Source organism: Triturus cristatus, chromosome 2_2 (genome assembly GCF_964204655.1).
Source record: "Triturus cristatus chromosome 2_2, aTriCri1.1, whole genome shotgun sequence".
Taxonomy (NCBI): domain Eukaryota; kingdom Metazoa; phylum Chordata; class Amphibia; order Caudata; family Salamandridae; genus Triturus; species Triturus cristatus.
In genome coordinates, this window is record NC_140582.1 from 959,923,860 (window position 1) to 959,948,893 (window position 25,034).

Sequence of the window (25,034 nt, forward strand, 5' to 3'; positions counted from 1 at the left end):
ATATATATATATATATATATATATATATACCGGGTCCGGTGGCTCAGTGGACGAAGGCGTCCGCTGCAGGGACCTGTGTTCCACCTCATGGTCAGTTTTTTTGTTGTTGCTCTAGTCCCGCCCCCTCCCCCCAATGACCCCGCCCCCAAGGTGCGGCCCTCGGCCACAAACCACACTGTAAATTTGGCCCCCAAGAGAAAGTTTGTGAGTACCCCTGATCTAGAACATGCATTAACATCACATTTGCATAGCAGTTATGCAAACAAATTCCTCAAAGAGGCCTGCCCCACCTGGGCGTCGGCCTGTGCGTCTGAATCTAGGCAATAATGGCGTGTAAAGGTATGTATAGAGCGCCATGTAGCCGCTTTGCAAATTTCAGAAATAGGAACCTTTTGAAGGAGAGCTACTGTAGAAGCTTTCCCTCTAGTAGAGTGTGCTCTTGGTCTAGCCTGTAGAAGCTTGAGAGACAGCTGATAAGATAAGGCTATGCAGGAAACAATCCATCTAGAAATAGACCTTTTGGAAGCAGCCAGCCCGGTATTTGTTGGACCGTAATTGACAAAGAGCCTGTCAGACTTTCTAAGCGAAAGGGTTTTAGCAAGGTAAAATTTCAATACCCTCCGGAGGTCTAGAGAATGTAAAGCTCTCTCTGGGGGAGTGGTTGGCTGAGGAAAGAAAGTGGGCAGCGTGATAACCTCATTAACGTGGAAATCCGAGACCACCATGGGCAGGAAACTCGGAGGAGTACGTAGCACCACTCTATTGGCATGGAAAACAGTGTAAGGTTCCTTGCAGCACAAGGCCTGAATCTCACTTACCCTGCGGGCAGAAGTGATGGCTACTAAAAAGGCAGCCTTCCAGGTCAGATGCTTCAAGGACGCCTTATGAATAGGTTCGAAGGGAGCTCCCATCAACTTAGAGAGAACGATGTTGAGTTCCCAGGGAGGGGAAGGAGACCTCACTGGCAGAAATACTTTAAGCCCTTCTATGAAATCTTTGACTACCGGCATCTGGAAGAATGAGGCCTGGGTAGGAGATTTTCTATAAGCTGTGGTAGCAGCTAAGTGGACTCTGATAGAAGTATACTTTAAACCAGACTTTGCCAAGTGCAATAAGTAGGGGAGAATAACCTGTTCTTGACCCTGGATTGGATCAAGGGCGTTATCTCTACACCAAATGTAGAACCTCTTCCACTTGAAGGCATAAGACTTCCTAGTGGAGGGCCTTTTTGCTGCTCGAAGAATGTTCATACAGTCCGTCGGAAGATCTAAATGTCCGTACTGGATGACTTCAGGAGCCATGCCGTCAAGCGAAGGGAGGGGAGGTTGGGATGGAACACTCTCCCCCTGGCTCTTGGTCAGTAAGTTCGGCAGGCAAGGCAATCTCCGGATACCACCACTGGCGGGGCCACTCCGGAGCTATTAGGATCATCCTTGCTCTGGTCCTGTAGAATTTCTGTATGACCGCTGGAATGAGAGGGAGAGGAGGAAAAGCGTACAGCAATGTCTGCGACCAGCTGATCAAAAGTGCGTTCCCCTGTGATCCCTGCTGGGGAAACCTGGAGGCGAAGACGGGGCAGTTTTTGTTTGCCGCGTCTGCGGAGAGATCGATGTCCGGTACTCCCCACTGCCGGAAGATCTCTTGGGCGACGTCTTAGTTGAGAACCCAGTCGTGCGCTTCTACGAAGTCTCTGCTGAGACCGTCTGCCTGCACGTTCAGGGTCCCTGGTGGGTGTACTGCGATGATTGAAAGACCTTTCGCCAGTAGCCATCGCCAAATGGACTGAGCTTCCAGAGACAGGACTCGTGACTTGGTGTCTCCCTGCTTGTTCAGATAGAACATAGTTGTTGTGTTGTCTGTCTGAATCTGAACGTGGCTGGTTTGGATAGAAGGATACAGGGATTCGAGAGCAAGATGGACTGCTTGTAGCTCCAAAAAATTTATGTGATAAATTCTTTCGGTAGTGGACCAGGGACCTTGTACCTGAAGCTGGTCCATATGAGCACCCCAGCCCTGCATGGAGGCATCTGAGACCAATGTCTGTGTCGGAGGCGTCTGATGGAAGGGGACGCCTTGAAGCAGATGGGAGCGTTTCATCCACCATCTGATGGAGTCTCTGGCGGCTTGTTGAAGAGAAACCAGATCTTCCCAGCGACCTGACCTCTGCGACCACTGATCCTCTAGCGCTTGTTGTAGAGGACGCATGTGAATGCGTGCATTCGGCACAATGTAAATGCACGAAGCCATCGACCCCAGAAGTGACGACACTTGCCTGGCTGTGGGGAATGCAGTGTCGAGAAGCGTGTGGCATTTCTGAAGCATGGATAATAACCTCTCCTCCAAAGGACACACGCTTGCCTTTGCGGAGTCCAGAGAGGCGCTCAGGTAGTGAATCCGCTGAGTGGGATTGAGGACCGACTTTTTGTAGTTGACTTGTAATCCCAATGACTGTAGTAGATTGAGGCAGAACGAGAGATGGCTCTGGAGTAGAACAGGAGTGGAACTCTTCAGGAGCCAGTCGTCTAGATAGGGATAGACGAAGATCTTCCGCTTGCGGAGGAAGGCAGCTACCACCGCCATACACTTGGAGAATGTCCGTGGGGCGGATTTGAGGCCAAACGGCAGAACTCTGTACTGGTAGTGTTGACGAGAGATCTGAAACCTGAGGAATTTTCGATGTTTCACTGAGACAGGAATATGAAAATAGGCGTCCTGCAGGTCGATGGCACACATCCAGTCTCCCTGGTGAAGGTGCGGGAAGATTTGATGCAGGGCTAGCATTCTGAACTTTTCCTTCTTGACAAATCCGTTGAGCAGACGATGGTCGAGGATGGGTCTGTACTCTTTGACTACTCCTCGTTTTTGAACTAGAAAATAGCGGGAGTATACTCCTTGATTTCTTTGCAGGGGTGGTACTTCCTCTATGGCGTTCTTGGAGCGGAGTGTATCTACTTCATCCAGTAAAAGCCGATATTGAATTTGAGGAAGGTGCTGCTTCCATGGGGGTACTTGCGGAGGGGGGAGACTTGAACCTCAGCAAGTAGCCATGCTGTACAATATTCAGTACCCATTTGTCTCTTGTAATGGCTTCCCACTCTTCCAGGTGAAAACTGAAACTTCCTCCTACCAGAGTGCCGAATGGGCGAGGAGGAAGTAAGACCTCACTGTTTGGAAGGCTGCTTGGTGGAGGACTGTTGCTGTTTAGCGTTCCCTCTTCCTCTGCCATACCCCTTTGTTGGAATTGGGGCCTCTTTTGGTTCTGAGAGGACCATTGAGGTGTTTGAACACGCTGATGAAAGGAGCGCTTGTCGCCCTGACGAAAGCGCTTCCGATATTCCTTGCGCTTCTCCAGTCCAACAGCCTTATCGGTGTCCATCTCTGCTTTCATTTTGTTCATTTGGTCATCAGTGTGAGCACCAAATAAGGACGAACCGTTAAAAGGCAAATTAAGAATTTTCTTTTGAGCATCGGGCTTGAGGCCCGTTAGCCTCAGCCAGGCTGAACGTCGAGAGCATACGCCATGGGAGTATCCATGTGCGGCGAGGTCCGAAGCATCCGCAGCCGCACTTATGATCTGATTGGCTACAAGCTCACCTTCAAGGAGAATCTCGTTAAAATCCTGTCTGTCTTCCCTTGGAAGTTTTTCAGCGAATCTGGAGAGTGAATCCCAAAGTGAACGATCATAACGCCCCAGAAGGGCTGAAGCACTCGCCACTTTCATGTATGAAGCAGAAGTGTTGCACATCTTCCTGCCATAAGAATCCATTTGCTTACTGTCATTCTCCGGGGGGACAGAAGAGGAAACAGACGCTGAGTGGGACTTCATGGCAGCCGCCACAATAACCGAGTCCGCTGGCGGGTCCGCTCTTACGAATAAGGGATCCTCGACAGGAGCCTTTTACTTCTTGGCGATCCTTGAAGGCACAGAGCCCACCGTAGCAGGAGTGAGAAATGTGGCCATAGCTGGCTCCAACAGCCCTGGCACCAACGGTAGCAAAGGTCTGGGCGCTGAACGGTGATGTAAAGTATCAAACATAATTGATGTGGGAGCCAGAGGGGTGTGCAATGTGATGATCAATTTCTGCGCACCTCTACCCAGGATCTCAGAGAAAGTAGTGATGTCATCAATAGGAGACACTCGTGATGGAGGAGTGGAGGAATAGGTTGGAGAATAGTCCCGGACCGAGGACCTTGTGGAGGAAGACCAGGTGGGCGATCTGGTGCGTCGCCTCTTGTGGAGACGGTCACTGTGATGAGCCCTGGACCGTGATCTGCGTTTAGAAGGAGATCTGGGCCTTCTGTGAGGAGAAGGACGATCCCTGGATCGTGACCGGCGTGGAGAAGGTGACCTTGGCCTACCAGGAGGAGACTTGCTTCTACACAGAGAAATCCTGGAGGGCGAGTACGTGCGAGAATAACCTGAGCCTGGGCTTCTGCAGTCACCTGTACCCACATTCTCCAACCAGCGAGGTGAAAGTCCAAACTTCTCTGTAGCCTTGGGGGATTTCTCCGGAGAAATCTGTACGATATGAAGACCTGGAGATGATGATCGATCCCCTGATGAAGATCTAGATCTAATCTCCTCCGTGACCGCTGCAGTTCGATCCCTTGACGTCGAACGTCTCGACGTAGATGATGTTTGCGTCACCATCGGTGCCGATTGCTGGGAATGCCGCTCCGCTCTCGACGGTGGTCTCGACGCCGTCTACGGCGATGCGGAGACTTCGACGCCGACCGCCTACGGCGATGCGGAGACTTCGACGCCGACCGCCTACGTCGAGCTGGCGACTTGGACGTCGGCCTTCGCCGTCGAGCTGGCGACTTGGACGTCGGCCTTCGCCGTCGAGTTGGCGACTTGGACGTCGGCCTTCGCCGTCGAGTTGGCGACTTGGACGTCGGCCTTCGCCGTCGAGTTGGCGACTTGGACGTCGGCCTTCGCCGTCGAGTTGGCGACTTGGACGTCGGCCTTCGCCGTCGAGTTGGCGACTTGGACGTCGGCCTTCGCCGTCGAGTTGGCGACTTGGACGTCGGCCTTCGCCGTCGAGTTGGCGACTTGGACGTCGGCCTTCGCCGTCGAGTTGGCGACTTGGACGTCGGCCTTCGCCGTCGAGTTGGCGACTTGGACGTCGGCCTTCGCCGTCGAGTTGGCGACTTGGACGTCAATCTTCCATGACGTCGAGATGAGGCTGATCTCCTCTACATCGAATGCCTTGACGTCGATCGACCCACTTGCGGCGAGATATACATCGTCGCAGCTCTCGACGCTGACCCCCTCGAGGTCGGCAGAGAGTGTCTCGACGTCGACGGAAGCCTCGACGTCGACGGAGACTGTCCGGATCTCATCGGACTAACAGCCTTCGAGCCCGAAGTGCTGTGCCTCGAAGCCGACTTACTTGTATGCGTTGTAACGTCGAATTTTCTGAAAAAATCTGAAGAAAAAAACTTTCAGTCAAAAAACTGAGCTCCAGGATCCTCATAGAAGGAGCCAGAAAAAAGAACTGACCTAACTGTCACCTGTCGTGCATCATGGGAGCAAGGGGGCTCCTGCAGGTCTTAAAGGCACGGTCCGCCTACGCTAATGCCTTAAAGGCAAGGTGTCAGTTTTCTTTGTTTTCTTGATACTCTACTGCAGCCTACAGGCAAATGCCTGCAATTACAAGTTTGCTTTATGGCAATAAAGCATTGTTGTGTGACAATTGGTTTAGTGCTTCCTTTTTTCCTTATGGGTTAGGGGTACTACAATGCAAACCTATGTAATTTCAGCATTTTTGCCATGTTTGAAACATTTTAGGCTGCATGTATATGTTTTCACATACCAATCTGTGATGGTCAAAATTCAGAATAGACCAGACATAGTAGTGAGACAGGCCGATAAAGGAGGTAATTTGGTTTTGTGGTCCCTAGAAGCTTATAATGGTGAGGCAGCTTTACAATTGAGGGATAGGGAGTGTTATTCACTGGTCCCTCACAGCAACCTAGTGGAAGTCAAACTTAAATTTGACAAGGACCTTGCAAGATGGCGAGGATTAGGTTTAATTAAGCAGTCAGAATATTTATTTCTGAAGGTGGATAAACCAGTGGTACCAATATTATACCTAATACCAAAAATCCATAAAAATAAGGACAATCCGCCTGGGCGTCCCATCATTTCTGCCATAGGGAGTCTGTTTGAACCAACCTCAAAATATCTGGACTCTTTCCTACAGCAATTTGTGAGAGCACTACCAGCTTATATCCAAGATTCGAGGGACTTTTTAAATAAAATTGAAAATGTAAAATGGGAAGAATCTTATCTCCTAATAACGCTAGACGTCGTGAGCCTTTATACAAGTATCGCCCATGAAGATGGGCTAAGGGCTTTGAGGCACTTCCTAAATTTGAGACCTATTAACCTCTACCAACACACCAACATGTTGTTGGAGATGTGTAGGTTGTGTCTCACCAATAATCATTTTTTATTTGGAGGTGACACCTACAGGCAACTGAAAGGCACGGCGATGGGCACCTGCTTCGCCCCCAGCTATGCCAACCTACACATGGGCTGGTGGGAGGAGCAGGTGCTCAAAGTTGAGTACATCAATGAATGGAGAGATCATATCATCAAATGGATTCGTTTCATTGATGATTTATTCATCATATGGAACGGATCCAAAGAATCGGCCCAAAAGTTCATCGACAGCATTGATGTAAACAAGTTAAATCTAAAATTCACTGAGGAAATAAGTACGGAGAGAGTAACTTACTTAGACCTAGAGGTATATATTGCACAAAATTCAATTCAAACCTGTACTTACAGAAAACCAACTGCTGGAAATTCAATTTTACATGCAGCTAGTTTCCATCCAACCAAACTCAAAATGAGTATCCCATATGCAGAGAATCTAAGAATGAAAAGAAACTGCAGTGAACCGGCTGCTCTAGATCAAGCCCAGGGAGCATTAACCCATAGATTCCTTCAGAGAGGATACAGGGTGGACACATTAAATCAGGCAAAATTGAAGGTACAAAAGATGGAAAGAAGTGCATTATTAAAACCGGATGGTGAAAAAGTGGAACAAAAGAGGAAGCAGACAAAGTCAAATCCATATGATTACAGGTTTCAGTGCATACCAGGCCAGAGTGAGAGACAGCCTGAGTAGGCACTGGCACCTTGTCAGACAGGATCCTGTTCAAGGGAAAATTTCCAGATACCCTTTGGTGACTTTCAATCGTGCCAAATCAATGAGGGATGATTTGTTCAAAACGAATATGGAAACCAAAAAGGGAGGTGGTTGGCTTAAAGTCAGCCCTGGTTTCCATAAGTGTTTTAAGTGTAAAGCTTGTAGGTATGGCAAGAACACGCAGCAAATAATATCCCCTCTTTTGAACAGCCCCTGGAAACTAAGAAAACCTCTTAACTGTAAAAGTGATTTTGTTGTTTACATTTTAAAGTGCTCGTGTCCTAAGATGTATGTAGGCAGTACTATCCACATGGTTCATGTACGGATACTGCAGCATCTTAGGGCTATAAATAACAACGATAAGAACTATGTAGTTGCTCGACACATAAATGAAGTCCACAAGGGTAATACGAATGAACTGGTATACTTTGCTATTGACCAAGTTCCCAAAGATCAAAGAGGGGGCGACAGAGAAAGCAAATTAAGAAAATTGGAGTCGAAATACATACTTATGTTTAATACAAAGAGCCCTCACGGTATGAATGTCGAAGAAGATTTACATGTACATTTAAAATAGAGGTACCGTTATCAATTGGTTTTGGTTTTAATCTTCATTGCTATTTTAACTTGCATTATGTCACAAACGATTGTTCCTCCTATGTGTTTTTTATTTGTAAATACATCGTCATAAGGAGAGCTTTTTAGAAATGAAAGGACTTTGATAAAATGCATTGAAAGGATCTATTATCAGTACTGTATTGCACTAGCACTTTATTGTGATAAAATTGCGGTTTTTGTACATAATAAGGCACTTGCACTTTATGAAAACAAGCACTAGCACTTTATCGTTTTAAAACTTGATCCATGTACCACCTTTGAAAGAATAGGCAGTAATACATGTCCTTTTATTTTCTCCTTTATCCCCTCTTTTCTATCAACAGAGGTTTGAAATGAAACAATCACCGTGGGTTGTTTTACACAAAAACTATGAATTATGGATAAAGATCAATTGACGATGTGTAAATATATAATTTGTAACATGGAATGACAAGGACTATACGTTAAAGAAATAATGATGTAAATTATTCTAAATAGTGTCAAAATTTTCTCTATACTCGATTTGTGTCTAGATGGATGAGTCGATTAAATTGTAAATATATGAAGTAATATGTATCTTTTTAAATTTAATCCATTTATGACTGGTAGTGAATTATAATTAATGATGTAAAGCGTTTAATGGCACTATGTCAAGATAACTTTTTAGAAAGACGATTGATAAAAACGTACAATAGTCTGTTTACCATGTCTAGTGAGCAACCAATCATGTGACTCTGCATTTGGTTTTAAAAGAAACTGATTTGTTCGCATGTAGTTGTGTGATCAAGGGAGTTGTCCCGAAACGCGTTACGTGAAGAATAAATATCCAAGCCGGATGGCAGAAAGCATCTCCAGTGTCGGTGTCTGATTTTTAAAGGAAATCGGATTTGGTTGGAATATATATGTATATATATGTATTTTCTATATGCTCCGGGATCCCGCACGTGGGCGGGAATTATTCATAGATTATAACTATTGATGAGTATCCCCTGGATGAGAACTGGTTTTGCAGGGGGCAGTTCCTCATTTCCTAATACTCACCTCAGGGGTGTGCCCCGGGCTCTGACCAATGGAACGACGATTCGGTCATGTTGGATTTTGGCAGAGCAAGGCACTGGTATTGTTTAGGGCCATACCCCCAGGAAAGGATGTCTAAGTGGGTAGGTTTGCCCCTGGAAACCTTTCCGTTATTGGGTAGGAAGTCACTCCCACACACAAGCCAGTGCCAGACATAAAAGGGCCATCCCTGGCAACCTTCAACAGAACACTCCTGGACCTGTGGTAAACAGAAGGACTGCACCTGCTGAACCAAAGGACTGAAACTCAGCAGGAGAACTAAGCCTGCTATTTTACCTGGTGAGAGAACCCCAAGGGATGGAGCTGCCCACACTTGATTCCAGGACAGGAGAGTGGACTCTAAGAGCTAGCTGCCTAGCCTCCTGTTAAGCTCCACAAACAAATGCTTCATGAAGCCTGCAACAAAGAGGCCACTTGACCACTACCAACTGGATTTGATTGGACCCTGTTGGTGGCTTCAGGGAAATGGAGTCTAAATTAACCCTGTGGTGCTCAAAAGCTCCTGGCTCCTTGGCGGTGTTCAGAGTGTACCTCATCCCCCTAATGATTGAAAAGGTGGACACTTACAAACTTTATCTCAACTTAATCATAAAGGAACCAGTGGCTGCCACCAAACCGCAGCCCTGGTCATTGCGTCGCCGGTCAGATTCAACCTGGTGGTTTGCTCCACTGAAAGCAGCTTGACTTGTAGAAAATCTTTCAAGTCCCAATGAGAAGGATTTCACCGGCATGGACACTGAACAGCACCATGCAGTCATCGAGCTCTCCATCTGAGCCAGCCAGCAGCCTGTCCCAGCAACAAGAAAGTTCCTCTAGAAAAAAGACAAAAGGGACCCTGGTCCCTGGAGCTGTTCGTCGCTCCATCATTGTCAGCCTTAACTTCTGACTTTGTCTTCGTAGAAAACAATCAGATACCTACAGTTCGCGCTTTGTACCTTTTGGTGCTAAACACTGAAACTCCTAAAAATCAAATCCAGTATATTTGCTGAGGTCTCACAACCAACCCAGTTAATAATCCGCTATCTCACATCCAACAGTCTTACCCCAACCTTTTCTAAATTCTTGCTCCATTTGAATCTTTTGTTTTCATTTTTTATTCACACACCACTCATCATACATAGACAGATGTGGACAGCTATAAAGTTTAAATTAAAGAGGGGTCAGGCGGGCCAAGGCAGCCACTTTTAATGACTAGCTGACATGGCAGTCAGCTGGAGGGCCCGGCAAAGAAGTTCGTTCATAGAGAACAAATATCGGACACCTTTACAGGATCCCATCAACTTTCTTTAATTCATGTAGGATTACCTGGCAAGTTCATCTACCAGTCCTGTCACAACAATAGCCAGTCGTATGCCTTTAGGCCTAACTAATGTGGAGCTCTCTGTCATAGGTTCTCCGCAAGTTACTACGCATCACTAAAATCCACTGATTGGATTCTCTGTGCATGTGCTAAGTCTTTACGTTTTGAGATGCAATTGCAATTTCTTTGTGGCCGCTCCCGGGTCTCCGCAGCCGGCACAAGCAGCGGCGTCAGCAGTCCGCCATAAGCCCCCGATGACCTCAGGGGCCCACACAGGTCACTCCGCCTGCCTCCGCCGTTGGGCACCGCAGCGCGGGCCGGACTCCGTAGTGGCCAGGGCACCGGTCCCCTCCGCCGGCCACCAATGTACGCGAGGCCGTGGATGACAGGCCCCGCGCAGGCCCAAAGTAAGATGGCCGGGTCTCTCCCAGCCGGACCCGCCTCCAGCGCCAAGCAGCGCAGCCTCCCGGGGCCGACACCCCACGCGATCCACAGGCAGGCGACTCACAGGCACGGAGGGACCACCTCGGAGTCCGCAGCGCCGCCAGGGAAGTTTTGATGCAGGATAACTTCCGATGCCGACACGGAGCTCTCAGCTCACGCGTCCATGCTTGGCCGAGTCCAAGCCACGCCCCCTTCCACAGGGATATTTTAATGACTCATACTAGAACCCTGAAGGGTTTGGGGTTGGCCTCAAGGTATTGTGTTGTGAAATACAGTACAAAAAACGGTGTGAGGCCCAACAAGTCCAGGGAGAAAGGGAGAGGAGAAAGTAGAGGAGCAGTTCTAATCGGTTTCCTCAGGGGAGAGAGAGAAGTGGCGATGTGGGTGATGAGCTACAAAGAGGTGGTCATGGAGAAGAATGACCAAACACTACTTCCCACACAGGCTCCGACAATTCAAAATGCTGCAAATAGAAGTCTTAAATACAGACTACATCATACATGCTCTCCAGAGTGTGCAATGAATTTCAAAGGCAAGACCTAGCTCTATCAAGGAACTTCATATCATGTATTTCTCCATTCTACCATCAAAGGGGGAACATCCAATGCAGAATTGCCACCACTTTATTATCTACTCATTTACAGTAAGCATTAGCCAGAGTTCTTTCTCCATAAATGTATCAAAACTCAGGAATTATCACCCTGCACAAACCAAAATAATTACCCACAACACAATGCTAGAGACCTGATTTAACATATGATCCTTCAAGCTAAGCTTACATCATGAAAAAGTACATATACACAACAAGGAACTTATATCCCACATTCTTTCACATTGCCTCTGGTATAAGTGATGGTGTAAGTCAAGACGACCTGAATTGAGCACACTTCCAAACCTAGTCTATAGCATCCAACATTCAACACACAGGCCTCCCCCGGTAAATCCACACACTATCAACCATTTACAACATGAGCAGCATCATACTCAGCTATCTTGGAAAGCAATGAATGCCTCTTTAAGGGTGTAAAGTGCTATACAAATGTTATAATTCAATCAATGGTACCATAAATTCCATGCAGGTTGCACACCATTTCAGTAAAATATATTTGTTCTTTAAAAACCTTTCAGTGAGTGTAGTGCCTAGACTGAAAACATCTACAGAAAAACCCAAAAGTAACATACAATTTCACCACATGTTCAAAGTTTTTTTTTTTTTTTTAATTCTGCAGATGATTTTGTTAAAACAATTCTTAAATGACCGTTTATTTTACCCACCTTCCACCTTCTTCAGTAGTATCCAAACAGCTTATAATATGAATTAGCTGCTGACCTATAAATTCTTTGGTCATTGACTCTTCAATGCGGTTGAAGTCTGCTTTTTCCTCATCTGTTAGGACAGGCAAGCTCCTAAGATAACTGCAAAAAAAAGAAATGCACAATACATCAGTCACCTTCTTCTTTAATTAACCTCTAAAGCTTTAAAGATGTACAAAATAACAAATCCCTGAAATTCATTGACGCAGTTAAGGTTTGGCAAACACAAAACAGAAAAAGCCCTACAAGTCACCACCCACTTAAGGTGTTCAGTGCACCGAAAACATCAATTTGGTGTTGGCAAATAGGTGTTTCATGAATGATGGCCACTGCTAGTTATGGGACATTATGTGCGTCCATAACCTGCAAATGTCTGTGGTTTCACATGTTTGGATCAGAACTATAAAACTTAGTTTTAAACAATGGTTTAATCAGTGAATTTCATAGGATTTTGTTGACATACTCAATTTCCAAATCCCACTGCGGCCATGCTCTGCCCCTAATAGGTGGGGCCTTAGGCACAGGGCAAGGCCTGCTGTAGGGACTGCGCACTGTCTGCGTCCATCCAAGCAAAGCCAGACACTCATGAGTGTGTTTGACTTTCCAATATTTTTAACATTACTGAAACTTCCAAAATGGCTGCTTGCCAGTTGATTTCAAATTGCATGCCGTTTCTCTGCACACTGCCCCTGCAATCCAAGAAAGCAGACACTGAGGATAGTGTTTGGCATTGCTTGTAAAATGAAAAAAATAAAAAAATGAAACACTGCCTGAAACTCTAAAAAAGGCCACTCACCATATAACTCCACCTGACACACTGTTTTCTCTATAGTGCAATGTATTTTCTGATGCACAGCCCTGGGATTGGTCACCTTTAAACTTGCCCCCCCCCCCCCCTCTGCTATCGAAATTTCTTCTCTCACAGGGCTAAATTCTTGAGTTGGAGCAGAGTCAAGATTAAAAATGGCAGTTGGGGGCGGGGAGGTGAGTGGAGCAAGAGACCTATCCAGCCAATAATCTTTATAACAAAAACATTTTTTAAATGTAATTGCCAGGATTTGTGAGTCATTACTTGCATGTTAAAATAGGTGAGCTATACAAAACACTTAGTTCTTTCATGCTCACTCAGAACCTTATTTGAAACTTATACCCCAAAAGTACTGAATTAATTTACACTAAACCAAAAAATGCATAAATTCTGAGTTAAATTCAACATTAATGACAACCAACGCAGGCATAAATCCATGCAGACCAAGAAAGAGAAAATATGGAAACTGCTATATATATATACATATACATATATATATATATATATATATATACATATACATATACATATATACACACACACACACACATATATATACACACACATATATATATATATATATATATATATATATATATAGTCTCAAAATGTTACTATTTTAAAATTTACCAGCTGTTGAGACTGAGAAGATGGCTAGACTGAGTAAACAAATGGGATAAGGGATGCTGTACTTATGCAGACGTGTCTCTTTTTATCTATTTTTCTAATCTTTAAAAATAAATTGTACTTCAAATTACAAAAAAAGCTCACCTTCCCTAAAAGAGTTGATTACTAGGGAGTAAACTGACACACAACTGTTGGTGTTGGAAGTACATGTTTGACTCTGCCCGTCAGAAAGTATTACTGAAAAGGATGAGGATGGTATTTGAGAACGCATTGAAAATGTGCCCTCATTTTGGAGGAGATCCTTTAGGTTTTATAGCTTTGTGTCGATCAAGATGGCTTCAAGTGTGCCACACTTTTTGTCATAAATACAGAAAGTTACAGCTCTAGTTGCTCCTTGGAGCACTCTGGGAAGCTGCAGCAGAACAGAACACAGCTGCTACTGGTTGTTGAAAGTGCATATTTTACTTCGAATATCAGAGTTTTTTCTCACATGGCTGAGGAAATTAATGTAAACTTAGAGAAAATAGGATCTCATTTTAGCTTGCAGAGCACCTTCCATAACCTCTAGGGGAAAATAACAAGACAAAACTGTTTTCTTTCCAACTGTGTCCATCAAATCCCAGCAGCGGTCAGCATTTTTCACACAATGCAATCGCCTTAGAACACAGTACAATTTTTAATCCCCTTCACCAGCACCTCTTTAAGCCCAAATTCATGAAAAACTGCTGAAGGGATTTTACCAAATAATGAAAAGCACGCTTTCAGAGTAAAGTTGTAACTTTTTGTAAGATAATGGTGCAACCCTTTCGCTTGTTTTTTCTATATAGATTCCCAAAATTTCCTATGGGTATTAACATGAGAAATCAGCATACTGGGAATCCCGCCTCAGCTCCTTTTCTTTGCTCCTGCTTGAAGATCACCCTGAAACTTTCCATGAAGGAGCGGAGGTGGATGAATGTTATGTTTTTTTGGAAGCTTGGTAAAGATGTGCCGAACAACGCCAAAGTTATTACCGAAACAAAAGATACTTTTCTTATGGAAACTTTGACCTAACTACACAGTAGCAACTGACACTGTGTAATATAATATATGTAATATATGTATTTTCTTAACACAAACATCTAATATGAATGAACAGGTTAAAAATATTGCCCAAGACTGAAAGCCTTAGAGTCTTAAACACAAAGAATCACTGGGAAATAAGTACAGCCATGACCGGGCGCAGCCAAGTAGGTTAATATTAGCAACTCCTGAATTCTAAGTGCATGAGATCTCCATTTTATGTGCCGATAGATAACCTGTGAATAAAAGGATGGGAAGAAGTTTAAAAAGTTTAACTTTAAAACAGTACTGTACGCACCTTAGCAGATACTCCGCATACACTGCTGGCTCCGGCAAAACGTGTTCCAGGGAAGATTCACCTTCATCACCCTTTGATTTTAGAAATTCACAAAGGGATTTCCAGTAAAGTACATTTTCTGGTGTTAGCTTCTCTGTAGGAATCAGTTTTCTAGGAACAGAGAATATTAGTCTAAATGCTTTACCAAATGGGATCAGAGTTCAGTATAACCAACTTTCTAATTTTCACCTTTTTAGTTTCTATTTCTCCCTCAAAGAATATTTCCTCTTGCATCCCATCCTCAAATTAAATTTTACATTTTTCCTTTAACAACTTGACTGCTTAAAAAGTGCAGAGCACAGTTAAGGCTGATCTAGGACCCTATATATAGGATCCACCTGGCACAGTTAATGAAATCACATTATTCCAGTTTGAGTAATATCACAAAACGTTTCTTACCCGATACAATTTTTCTCCAGCACCGATATTAAGGATGCAGTCTTGGCTGAAAAATATCATGGAGTCAGGTGTTGACCCAGCTCAATTTTTAATATACTAATTGCTTAGGGAATCGTCTTTCAGCCGTTCTAGAGTAATCTAAGCACTGACTAGCAGGACTTTAAAGAGGCTTTTAATAGCCATTGCGAAGGCTTCTTAAACAAGGACACATCCCTCAGATTCTGTGGATTTTAAAAGTGAGTTTGGTGTACGTTGATATTTCCTACGCACTTGCATATTCGTTCACGAGCACACTAGGGAAGTACACTATGTTGGAACATGTGTGTGAACGGGAGCTAGTGAAAACACTAGGACTGCCATCATTCATAGATTAGTCAAATTAGTGTATGTTCTGAAGTGTCCAATGATGGCACCATATATAGAACTTTAAAGAGTGCATGCATACTAAAATGTAAAGACTGCTTCACATTTTACAAAACAAAGGGTGCTGCTTGTTTGCAAATTTAAGTATGTTCTTTCAGTTATTTCAATTATATGTGGTAAAACTTAATATTACCTATCATCAATGTTTTTGCAGTTTTGCACCAGCTCCTGAAGAGGTGATACTGAGAACATTGCATTTAGAGCAGAGACTGCTACTTCAGGGCAATTTTCTACATCCAATCTGTGAAGCAGTTCCAAAACATCTCCCTCTGTCAGACGAAGCCAAGCTTGAAGAAGTTTCTTATGCATCACCTCTTTTACGGCATCTATTAAAAACATAATATAATAAACATGTAAAAAGGAGCTGGACCAAACACTTTATTATAAAAGGAAGCAGTTTGCTTTAATATTTTTTTTATTTTATTAATTTCTACATAAAAAAGAAACAGTGCTGCAATAGTGTATAAAATGAATAATGTACATTACATTCAAAGGCGAACAGTACAGCATATACGGACCTATATAGTATTGATAGTAAAAAATACATCTGCAGTGATCAGTGACACACAGGCAGACCAGGAAAAAGGGAAAAGTCAGTTCAATTATCATTGGCATTGTTTGATAAAGTCAGGTCCAATGTCACAAAATATGCCCGGAGAGGTGCTCAAATGTCTATAGGCCTGGAGGTTGTAAAGAGGCAGAAGGTTAGCTGGTCATATCACAATACTGCATAGCTTTAAGCCAATCATCAGTAGCAAGTGATGCATTGCTACCCCACTGTAGGGCTATGCGCCGCTTAGCTAAGAGCAGGGCCACAGCGGTGAAGCGAAGAAGTCCTGGGCACAAGGGCTTAATATACTCCAAAAGTGCCATGAGGGGGTCAGAATCTACAGTTTGTTCTACCATAGTGGAGATTAAAGCGAATATGGCGATCCAGTAGGTCTGGATGGTAGGACAGTTCCAGGTGAGATGTACAAAATCGGCCTGATCAGCCGTGCATTAGAGACCGTGATGAGAACATGTGGGAGCATAACGTGCCAGGGCCTTGGGGGTAGTGTATGCTCTATGCAAGTATTTGTATTGTAGAAGTTTATACTTACTGTTGTGGAAAATAATTTCGCTGGTTCACAGCAATAGAACCATGTGCTGTCTGGAATAAGATAGTCAATGTCTTGCTCCCACGCCAGATGGGATGCAAGTGCCCAAGGTGGTTTGAGCGCAAGGCAGGAGTGATGAAAACGGGACACTCTTTGAGCTGTCAGTAGATTATATCACAAAGGTAGGAGGAGAGAATTTAGTGAGTTCTTCCAGGTAAGTGGTGAACTTAGCAAGCAAGGTAGTATGGAGGCGGAGACATACAAATTTTTCAATGGAGGAAGAAAGACCTGAAGGACCAAAAAAGTGTTCTGTAGGTCAACTTTACCATTCGTAAAGAGATCCCCTATGGTATGGGGCTGATGAGCAGAGTGTGCATTGTGCCAACACCTCCTGTGTTAGGGGGGCCAAGGGCTGCGGCGGAGGCGAATATGCGGGAAGTAGAGAAGGTCAGAGCCTAGAAGTCTGAGAAGCTTGGACCATGCCCAATAGGTCATGGAGAGCCTATGGATATCAGAAAGCTCTCTAAGGAATCCGTGGGCCAGAACTGACCACAGCGGTGTCCACGCTGTCTGGTAATGTTCAGGTTTGAGGTAGAGAAGTCCGGTGTCAGAGGGATATCAATAAAAAGAGAAGTGGCACTGGGCAACTAAATAATATAATTGAATGACAGGTACACCAAAGCCACCCAGAACATATGGAAGGGTCAATGTCTCCCATTTAATTCTGGGTCGTTGACCAGCCCAGATCAGGTAAGTCAAGAGGATGTGCATTGTAGCAAAGAAGGAGTTGGTCAAAGCAATTGGGATATTCATAAAGAGGTATAAAAATTGAGGATGGGCAACCATCTTAATGACTGCCATCAGTCGGTGATGGGGAGCGGGAGCCGGATCCAACGGTTAATTTGGGCAAAGAGTTTGGTGATCACCGGACCATACTTGAGGCGTATCACTTACTTCTTTTGCCTATTCAGTAGGATCCCATGGTATTTGGGGGGGGGGATCTGTGCACTATCAGAGAGGGTATTCCAACGTATAGTGTGCAGTAATGGTGGTTAGTGGAAAGATCTCAGACTTTCTCCAGTTAATGGAGAGACCTGATAAAATCCCAAATCTTATTATTTCCCTAATAGGAGGAAGATATGTGGAGGGGTCTAGCACAAACAGGAGAATGTTGTCTCCGTAGTTAGATGTCAAGAGGGAACCCTGGGAGAACCGAAGTCCTCTGTGCATTTGCACCCCTGCAAGTGGCGGATCAAGGCTAGAATACAGAGCAGGAGAGAGCATCCCTGGCGAGAGCCCCTCGTGGTCTAAAAAGCTTCAGTGAACTGGTCATTGATCCTCAGCAGTGCCATAGGAGAGGCGTACAGAAGCAGGATGAGGGCAATGAAGTTCCGAGGCAAACCCACTTTAGTGAGAGTCGGAAAGGCCATTCCAGGGAGTCTAATGCTTTTTGAGCATACAGTAGGGCCAAAGCAGCTGCTAGGGTGGGAGCAATTTGGTTCAGGACTGCAAATATGGTACGGAGGGTGATTATGGTAGAGCAGTGGAGCACGAAGCCCATCTGTATTGAAGAAATAATTTGCTCTAGAAGTAGGGCCAGATGGTTCGCCACAACTTAAGCCAAGATTTTGTTATCCTAGTTTAGTAGAGAAAGGGGTCTATACAATGTGCATAGCTAGGCAGGTTTCCCAGGTTTAAGTAGGAGCGTGATGACCACCTCATGCATCGTGGGCGGGAGAAAGCCATCTTCAAGGGCCTCAGCATATAACTCAAAGCCAGCACTTGTCTGAAGGCTATATAAAAATTTCTAGTAAGACCATCCAGGCAGGGGGCCTTAGATCCACTCGAATTCATCTATGGCCTGTAGGTTCTTGTCGCTCGTAATGGGGGAAACCCAGGAGCTGACTTTGTCCATCCGTCAGCCACACAATGGCTATTTCGGATAGCTAAAAGTGAATCTTGCCAGTGTCTCATATAAGGCGCGGGGGTGGGGGCTGATAATAGGAACAGAAAGTCTGGTTATGGTGGCGCCGTCTGTGGCAGTAATGCCAGTTTCAATTATTAAACTAGTGATAAAAGTACTCTGATAGTTGGGGCAAAGTAGACGCGCTAGAGTACGCCAGGGTCTCTCGTGCTTGCCATATCAACAGGTCCATGCATATTTACCTAAAAAGCCTAGATCACGATCAGGAAGTTTCCGAAACTCTTGCAGTAGCACCGAGCGCCTGTGCAACAATGGGCCTTGAGTGGAGTCAGAAGCATCTGACCTCAATGACGAGGAGTTCTTGCTTGACCGTAGTCAGATCACCACAAATGCACCAGAGGACTCCTGCATGCTTAGATATGCAAATACCACTGATGAAGACCTGACAGGGCTCCCAAAGCATCACCTGCTTGGAGACCGAGCCTGCGTTCAATTCAAAATATTCAATGATCGCATCTAGAATCTCCGACTTGAACACAGTATCATGAAGTGCATACTCAGGGAAACGCCACTGGATTGTTGGGGAGACAGAGGAGATTACAAACGCAATACAGACAGAGGCATGATCTGAAAGCGTATGCAGTAAATGAGTGCCCTCCATCAGAAAAAGGAGGGCATTGCATGACAGAAACCAATTGTCTATACGAGACCAGGTATTATGTGGAGTAGAAGGCAAAGCCCAGGTAGTGAGGGTGCAGGGCAAGCCATGAGTCACAGAGTTGATGTGTATCAAGGATATCTTGTAGAGCATGGTGAGATCGGGGTTTAGTGACAGTGGGTGGATCACTGGAATCAACTTGGGGGTGGTGAGTTAAATTGAAGTCATCTCCTAGCAGAATTAAATTGGACTAAAAGCGATCCAGCAGGCAGGAGAGCGTGAGACAGAAGTTGCATAAACATTTAGGAGATGCACCGTCTTGCCAGTTTCGTATGTTAAGAGACTAAGATCACCGCCACCAGTTACTCAATCAGGGGGACCCAGTGAGGCGGCGTGATCCTCAGTGGTCTTCATTTTTTGCCACAGTGTTTTTGAGTAAGCATTCCATCTTTTCCAGGCAATTCGCAATGTCAGAGGCCGTGTCCTCCACGTCCGAGATTAAGCATTCCGCTCCATACAGGCGTATGTTATAATGGTAAGGTATAATGGTCAAGGCATTCCCCCATGTGATCCAGGCGACTGCCGAGTGAGTCTAAGTGGTTATCTATGAAATGAAATGTAGAGTGCAGTTTGGTCAGGTTGGCAGCCATGCAGTCAGGTGGCATTGTAGAAGGGTCTGAGCGGGGGAATCCTCAGTATTAGACAAGGAATGCTGCCACCTGGGGGCTTTTACCGGATCGAAGGTCAGTCTCTTTTGCTTGGGGTCACCATGGCCCAGGACTGCAGGGGCCAGAGCAACCAGGTGGTGAGGAGTAGGTACTGGGCTATACACTGCAACAGGCAACACAAGAACAGTGACGCAGATAGGCAAGTCGTCGAGCCCGGATGGTAGAAAGTTGAGTGGGCGAAAAGACAGGAATGCCAGATAAAGCAGAGCTAGAGGACTGAGTACTTAGGTCGAGCCTCAGTATAGTATAAGAGGTGCCGGATGTATTTAGAGGGCCCAGTCCTCTGCAATGCAGATGGAGGAAGAGACTGTTCAGATAATTAGCCGCAATCCCCACAAGCAGGGTGTCAGAGCGCAGAGGTGGGCTTCCCAGTGGGTGAGGTGAGAGGCCTTAGGCAACAAGTCTGCAATTCCGGCAAGTACAGTCGGTGTGCAGCACACTGAATGAGCGGAAGGTGCCAGCTAGCCGTGTTGTAACTCGGGCCCCTCCAAGGAGTGTGCTTGCTGATGAGGGAGCAGCTACCACAGCGCCAGGAACACCATGCGCTAATTGCAGCATCCCCTATGCGGCACATCAAAAGATGCTAGGCAGTGGGGGCTGGGCTGCAAAACATCTACTGCAGAGGGTCCCTTAAGCAGCACAGTTAAAAATTATAGAATCGGACCCATTGTGGTAAGGACTGAGAGATTGCCGCCTGCCGGCAGGGGCGGCAGTGGCGTAGAGTCAGGCGTGGATGCCCAACAGAGGCGCGAATCGAGAAGGGTCACTAAACAGGTCCTGACACATGATCCAAGGTTGCATGGCTCCTCCGGCAGAAGTGTCGGTCAGTAGAGCACCCGTGCCCGGCAGCTCACAATGCGACCCGGCCCTCAGGCTTGCCTGCGCCCCCTATCCTATTGGGCTTCCAAGAGCCGCAGTAGGTGCTAGCGAGGCAAGGCGAGGATGCAAATGACAGGGCAGTATCATTGGGTCCAAGGGCAGCATCAGGTGCAGGGAGAGATCCATCAAGTAGATTCAGAGGAGAGGCAGCTCATATTAGCAGGATTGCGGCAGAATCACAACCAATGCTGGCACATCTCCCCAGAGCTTCAATGACGTGCAGCCATCTTGGCTGCAGGCTTGGCCACACCCAGTTTACTTTAATTTATTACAAAGCTGGGACTTTGACGACTCTTGAAACATTTACCAATTGTTATGAATGGCAACCAAACAAAAAAGATCCTTAATAACAGTTTATTATTCTTATTTAGAGTGTAACCCTCCAAAAATCGGATGAATCCATGAAGGCATAAAATGAGTGTCCTCTGGTCAGCTTTCTAAGACACAACTTTGTCCAGTGCATATCCTGGCAGTGAGCATGTGCCTAGCACTACCTATGGTAGGTTGGTTAATTGAAAATCAAGGTATTCAGCTTCTTAAGGAATACAAGAGAGGAGGAGGCTCTGAAGTAGAGTAGAAGAGATTTCCACGCTTTAGGAGTGATGTAAGAATGTCCGTCCTCCTAATCTGGTTGTGTGCGTGCGAAGGATGTGTGCAGGTAGGAGTCCTGCAGAGCAGAATTGTCAGGGTGGTTGGTGGAAGGAGCGGAGACTGTTTAGGTAGGTGGGCCTAAGTTGTGCAGTGCCTTGAAAGGGTTTGAGAGAAGTTTGAAATTAGCTTGTTTATGTAGTGGGAGCCAGTGTAGCTCCATGTAGTGTGGTGTGATGCGAGTTCTGCGTGGGAAGATGAGGATGAGTCTGGCTGCAGAGCTCTTAATGGTTTGTAGTTTTCTAGTGAGTTGCTTGGTGATGCTTGCGTAGAGGGTGTTCCCAAAATCAAACTTGCTGGTGACTAGGGCGAGTGTGAAGGTGTTTCTGGTGCTGCTTAGGAGTCATTCCAGGATCTTCCTCGTCATCCTTAGGGGGTGGAAGCAGGATGCAGTGACAGCATTGACTTATGCGATCATGTGCAATTTGCTGTGGATAAATATTCCGAAGTTCCTGATGTGGATGGTGGATGTAGGTCAGAGTTCAATCGGCCACAAGTTGGAGGCCCATGGTGAGGTGTTTTTGCAAAAGATTACTACTTCGGTCTTTTCGGTGTTGAGCTTGAGACAGTTCACTTTCATCCAGTTAGCGACTTTGGTCATGCAGGCAATGAATTTGTTCCTTGTGTTGGGGTCTTGTTCAAGAGGGAGACTATGAGTGGTGTGTCATTGGGGTACGTGGGGGTGTTGATATCTCTTGCCCAGATGGTGTTTGCCAAAGTGATCATGTAAGTGTTGAAGAGGGGATTTTGGCTAAGTAATGAACCTTGAGTCTCTCGGTCTATGAGTTTGCGGGCTTCCGAGGAGTGAGGTGCTAGGTTGCCAGCTTGCACTCAGTCAGTTAATAAGGAGCAGATTCATCAAAAAGTAGGTCCGTGGATACCAATCTTGTGCAGTCACCTGATGACAATGGGATGCAAGACAGTGTCAAATGCTGCAGACAGGGCCAGGATAATGAAGGCTGCCAGGTCTCCTCTGTGAAGAAGAATCCAGATGCTGTGTGTTTTGGTGAGGAGTGCTGTTTCTGTACTGTGGTTGAGCCTGAATCCACACTGTGGCATCGAGGAACTGGTGGTTGCCAAGGTGGTCAGTGAAGCGTCAGTTAATTTCTCTAAGATCTTTACAGGGTATAGTAGAAGGGAGATGGATCTATAGTTGGAAAGCATGGCTGGCTCAGCTGATGGTTTCTTGAGCGGAGGCAATGGTCTTGTGTGGGGATGTTGCTGGAGGTATCAGGAGGCACAGTGAAAAGTTTGATGGCGGCAAACATTTCCTTGCTGCTGTTAGTTCAGAAGTCAATGCGACATGCAAGAGCTGTGTGCCTAGAGCTCCTTATCTCCTAGTGGCAGCATCTTAGGGCTGATTTGAAGATGCCTTTATTTGGGTTGCATGACACAACCGTGCATGCGATTATATCGCATGCCTCAACAACGCAGTCTTTACTATAACCGCGTATTTACAACGCATTCCTTTCCAACAAATTTTGTTGTAAAGGCACGATTGGTAAAGTCACATGCATGGTAAAGATTACACTCCGCCCCACGCCCTAAAACCGGAGCCCAGCCCTGCAAATGACCCTGCCTAAAAGCTGGCCCCCACCTCTAAAAACGACCCTGACCCCCCCCTCCCCTAACCCCTAAAACCCGGCCCCCTACCCTACTTACCAAGCCACGTCCCAAACCCTCCTGTTCCTCCTTCCGTTCTCCCCACTCATCCGCTCGGAATCTAGAGCGCTGCCTTTACCACGCATATGTGTGGTAAAGGACCGCGCTGTACCATCCGCATTGTATATGCCGTTTCCCCTTTATTAGGTGTCTTGACTTGTTCTCCATTTGCGCTCCATTCGCTTGCAGTGGCTTTTCGTCAGCCTGAGCGCATCGGTGTTCCAGTGAGCCAGCTTGTCTAGGTCTCCGGCTCTCATACACCAAAACAGTATGGCTTATAAAAGTGACCTTGAAACAGGAGAGGGTAGCAAATAAGATAACCCCCAAATCAAGCTCAAAAGTCCAAGCTGGCAATTAATGTACAGTCACAATGCTGATAAATAAAAAGTTATTTCTTGGATAATAGATCTAGTGAATACATAATCCCTACAAGAATTCCACATGTGATGAATACTCCTATGCTTCACACTGGCATGGAAAACATATCCCCGTCATGGACTCCCAAGCAACACCAGACGGCAGCACAGAGCTACAGCCGCAACTCCCCTGACATCACAGAGTATTAGGCATCAACTTGTACACCGACAATTGTTGTTGATACTTTTTCCCACACCTCCATCAAGGCATGTCAAAAATAAGAGAGCTACAAAAGCAACAGATCTCACTTTGTGAATATTCCCCAGGTATCACACTGGATCAGGATACTTTTTTTCCGACACGACTCAGACAATGAGAATTATAATGAAGGGGATGATTATTTCCCACAATATGATAAAAACTGGTACGAATAACTCCATGTTACTAGTGGTCTGGATACTTCTTCAGATACTACCCTTGTGTTTCCCCTTGGTCCTGCCACAGAGGAAAGTGCCTCTTTTGAGGTTATTATGCAAAGAGCGGCAGAAGTCTTAGACCTGCACCTTCCCACTAAAAAAGTGAAAAACATTAAATGTTGACTGAGGTAATTCAACCAGGTCAGGCCCCTATACAGCCTTTATTGCTATTGAGGCCATCACAATACTGTTTTGGGCACTTGGGCGAAACCATGTTTGAGTCCACCTGTTAATAGGCAAGTCGCTTGTTGTCATCGTCCTGCATCAGGCGACCCAGCCTTTCTTACACAACATCCAACACTGAAGTGTTTGGTGGTACAGACATAAACTCCAAGTCTTTTGCTACCACTCCACCGGATTGTTAAATCGAAAAGAATACAGACAATGGGCAAACGGATTCTCCCCTCTACAAGCCTTGCTCTGACGTCAGTGAACAGTAACTGCATTTTAAGCTACTACTCTCATGCTCTTTCAGACACAGTGACACAAGTTTTACCAGCTGTTCCTTATGACCTTCAGGCGTCCCTTACCCAAGCTATTCAGCATGGTCACGAAGCAGGGACATTCGTAATATACTCATTTGGACACGACGACTGCTTAGGCTGAGAGACGATGCTCAGGATAGCATCGAAAACGTGTAGCTCGGCCACCTGCCCCTACATAATTGGAAGCCACAAAATTGCTTTAGTGTGTCGTTTTCAGCACAAGCCACCCCGTTGGAGGCAGAATCCCATATTTCCTCCAGAGGTGGCAGGCCATCATTTTAGACAATTGAGTTGACTGTAACCACCACAAGACCATGCTTTAGAAGTGACAATGTACATCTCAAGATGTTGGACAGGCTAGATGTAAAAGTATGATGCTTTCCGACTCACAACCCTGCACGATTTGTTGCAGCGGCCTGCGTAGATTGATCTGGTGGCAGGCTTATTAGATGATGGCTGCTAACTCATTTCATCATGAAAGCAAATGGGTTAGAGCTGGCACCAATCTATCTCTACTTGTGCTGCCACAGCATCTGGGGGTCAGGTGGACCTGACCATCCAGCTGCAAAAGC

At 45.7% G+C, this 25,034-nt stretch overlaps 1 protein-coding gene across 2 annotated transcripts in view; it reads right to left on the minus strand.

The window, feature by feature from the left end:
* Positions 1-25,034, minus strand: part of NCAPG (non-SMC condensin I complex subunit G) — a 460,352-nt gene that overhangs the window by 257,522 nt on the left and 177,796 nt on the right. For both annotated transcript variants that reach the window (XM_085642367.1, XM_085642366.1), the window contains exons 7-9: positions 15,682-15,874; positions 14,688-14,837; positions 11,854-11,994 (exon numbers count right to left, since the gene is read on the minus strand). In XM_085642367.1, coding sequence (XP_085498493.1) covers positions 11,854-11,994; positions 14,688-14,837; positions 15,682-15,874 — 484 coding nt within the window. The remainder of the gene's footprint in view (positions 1-11,853; positions 11,995-14,687; positions 14,838-15,681; positions 15,875-25,034) is intronic.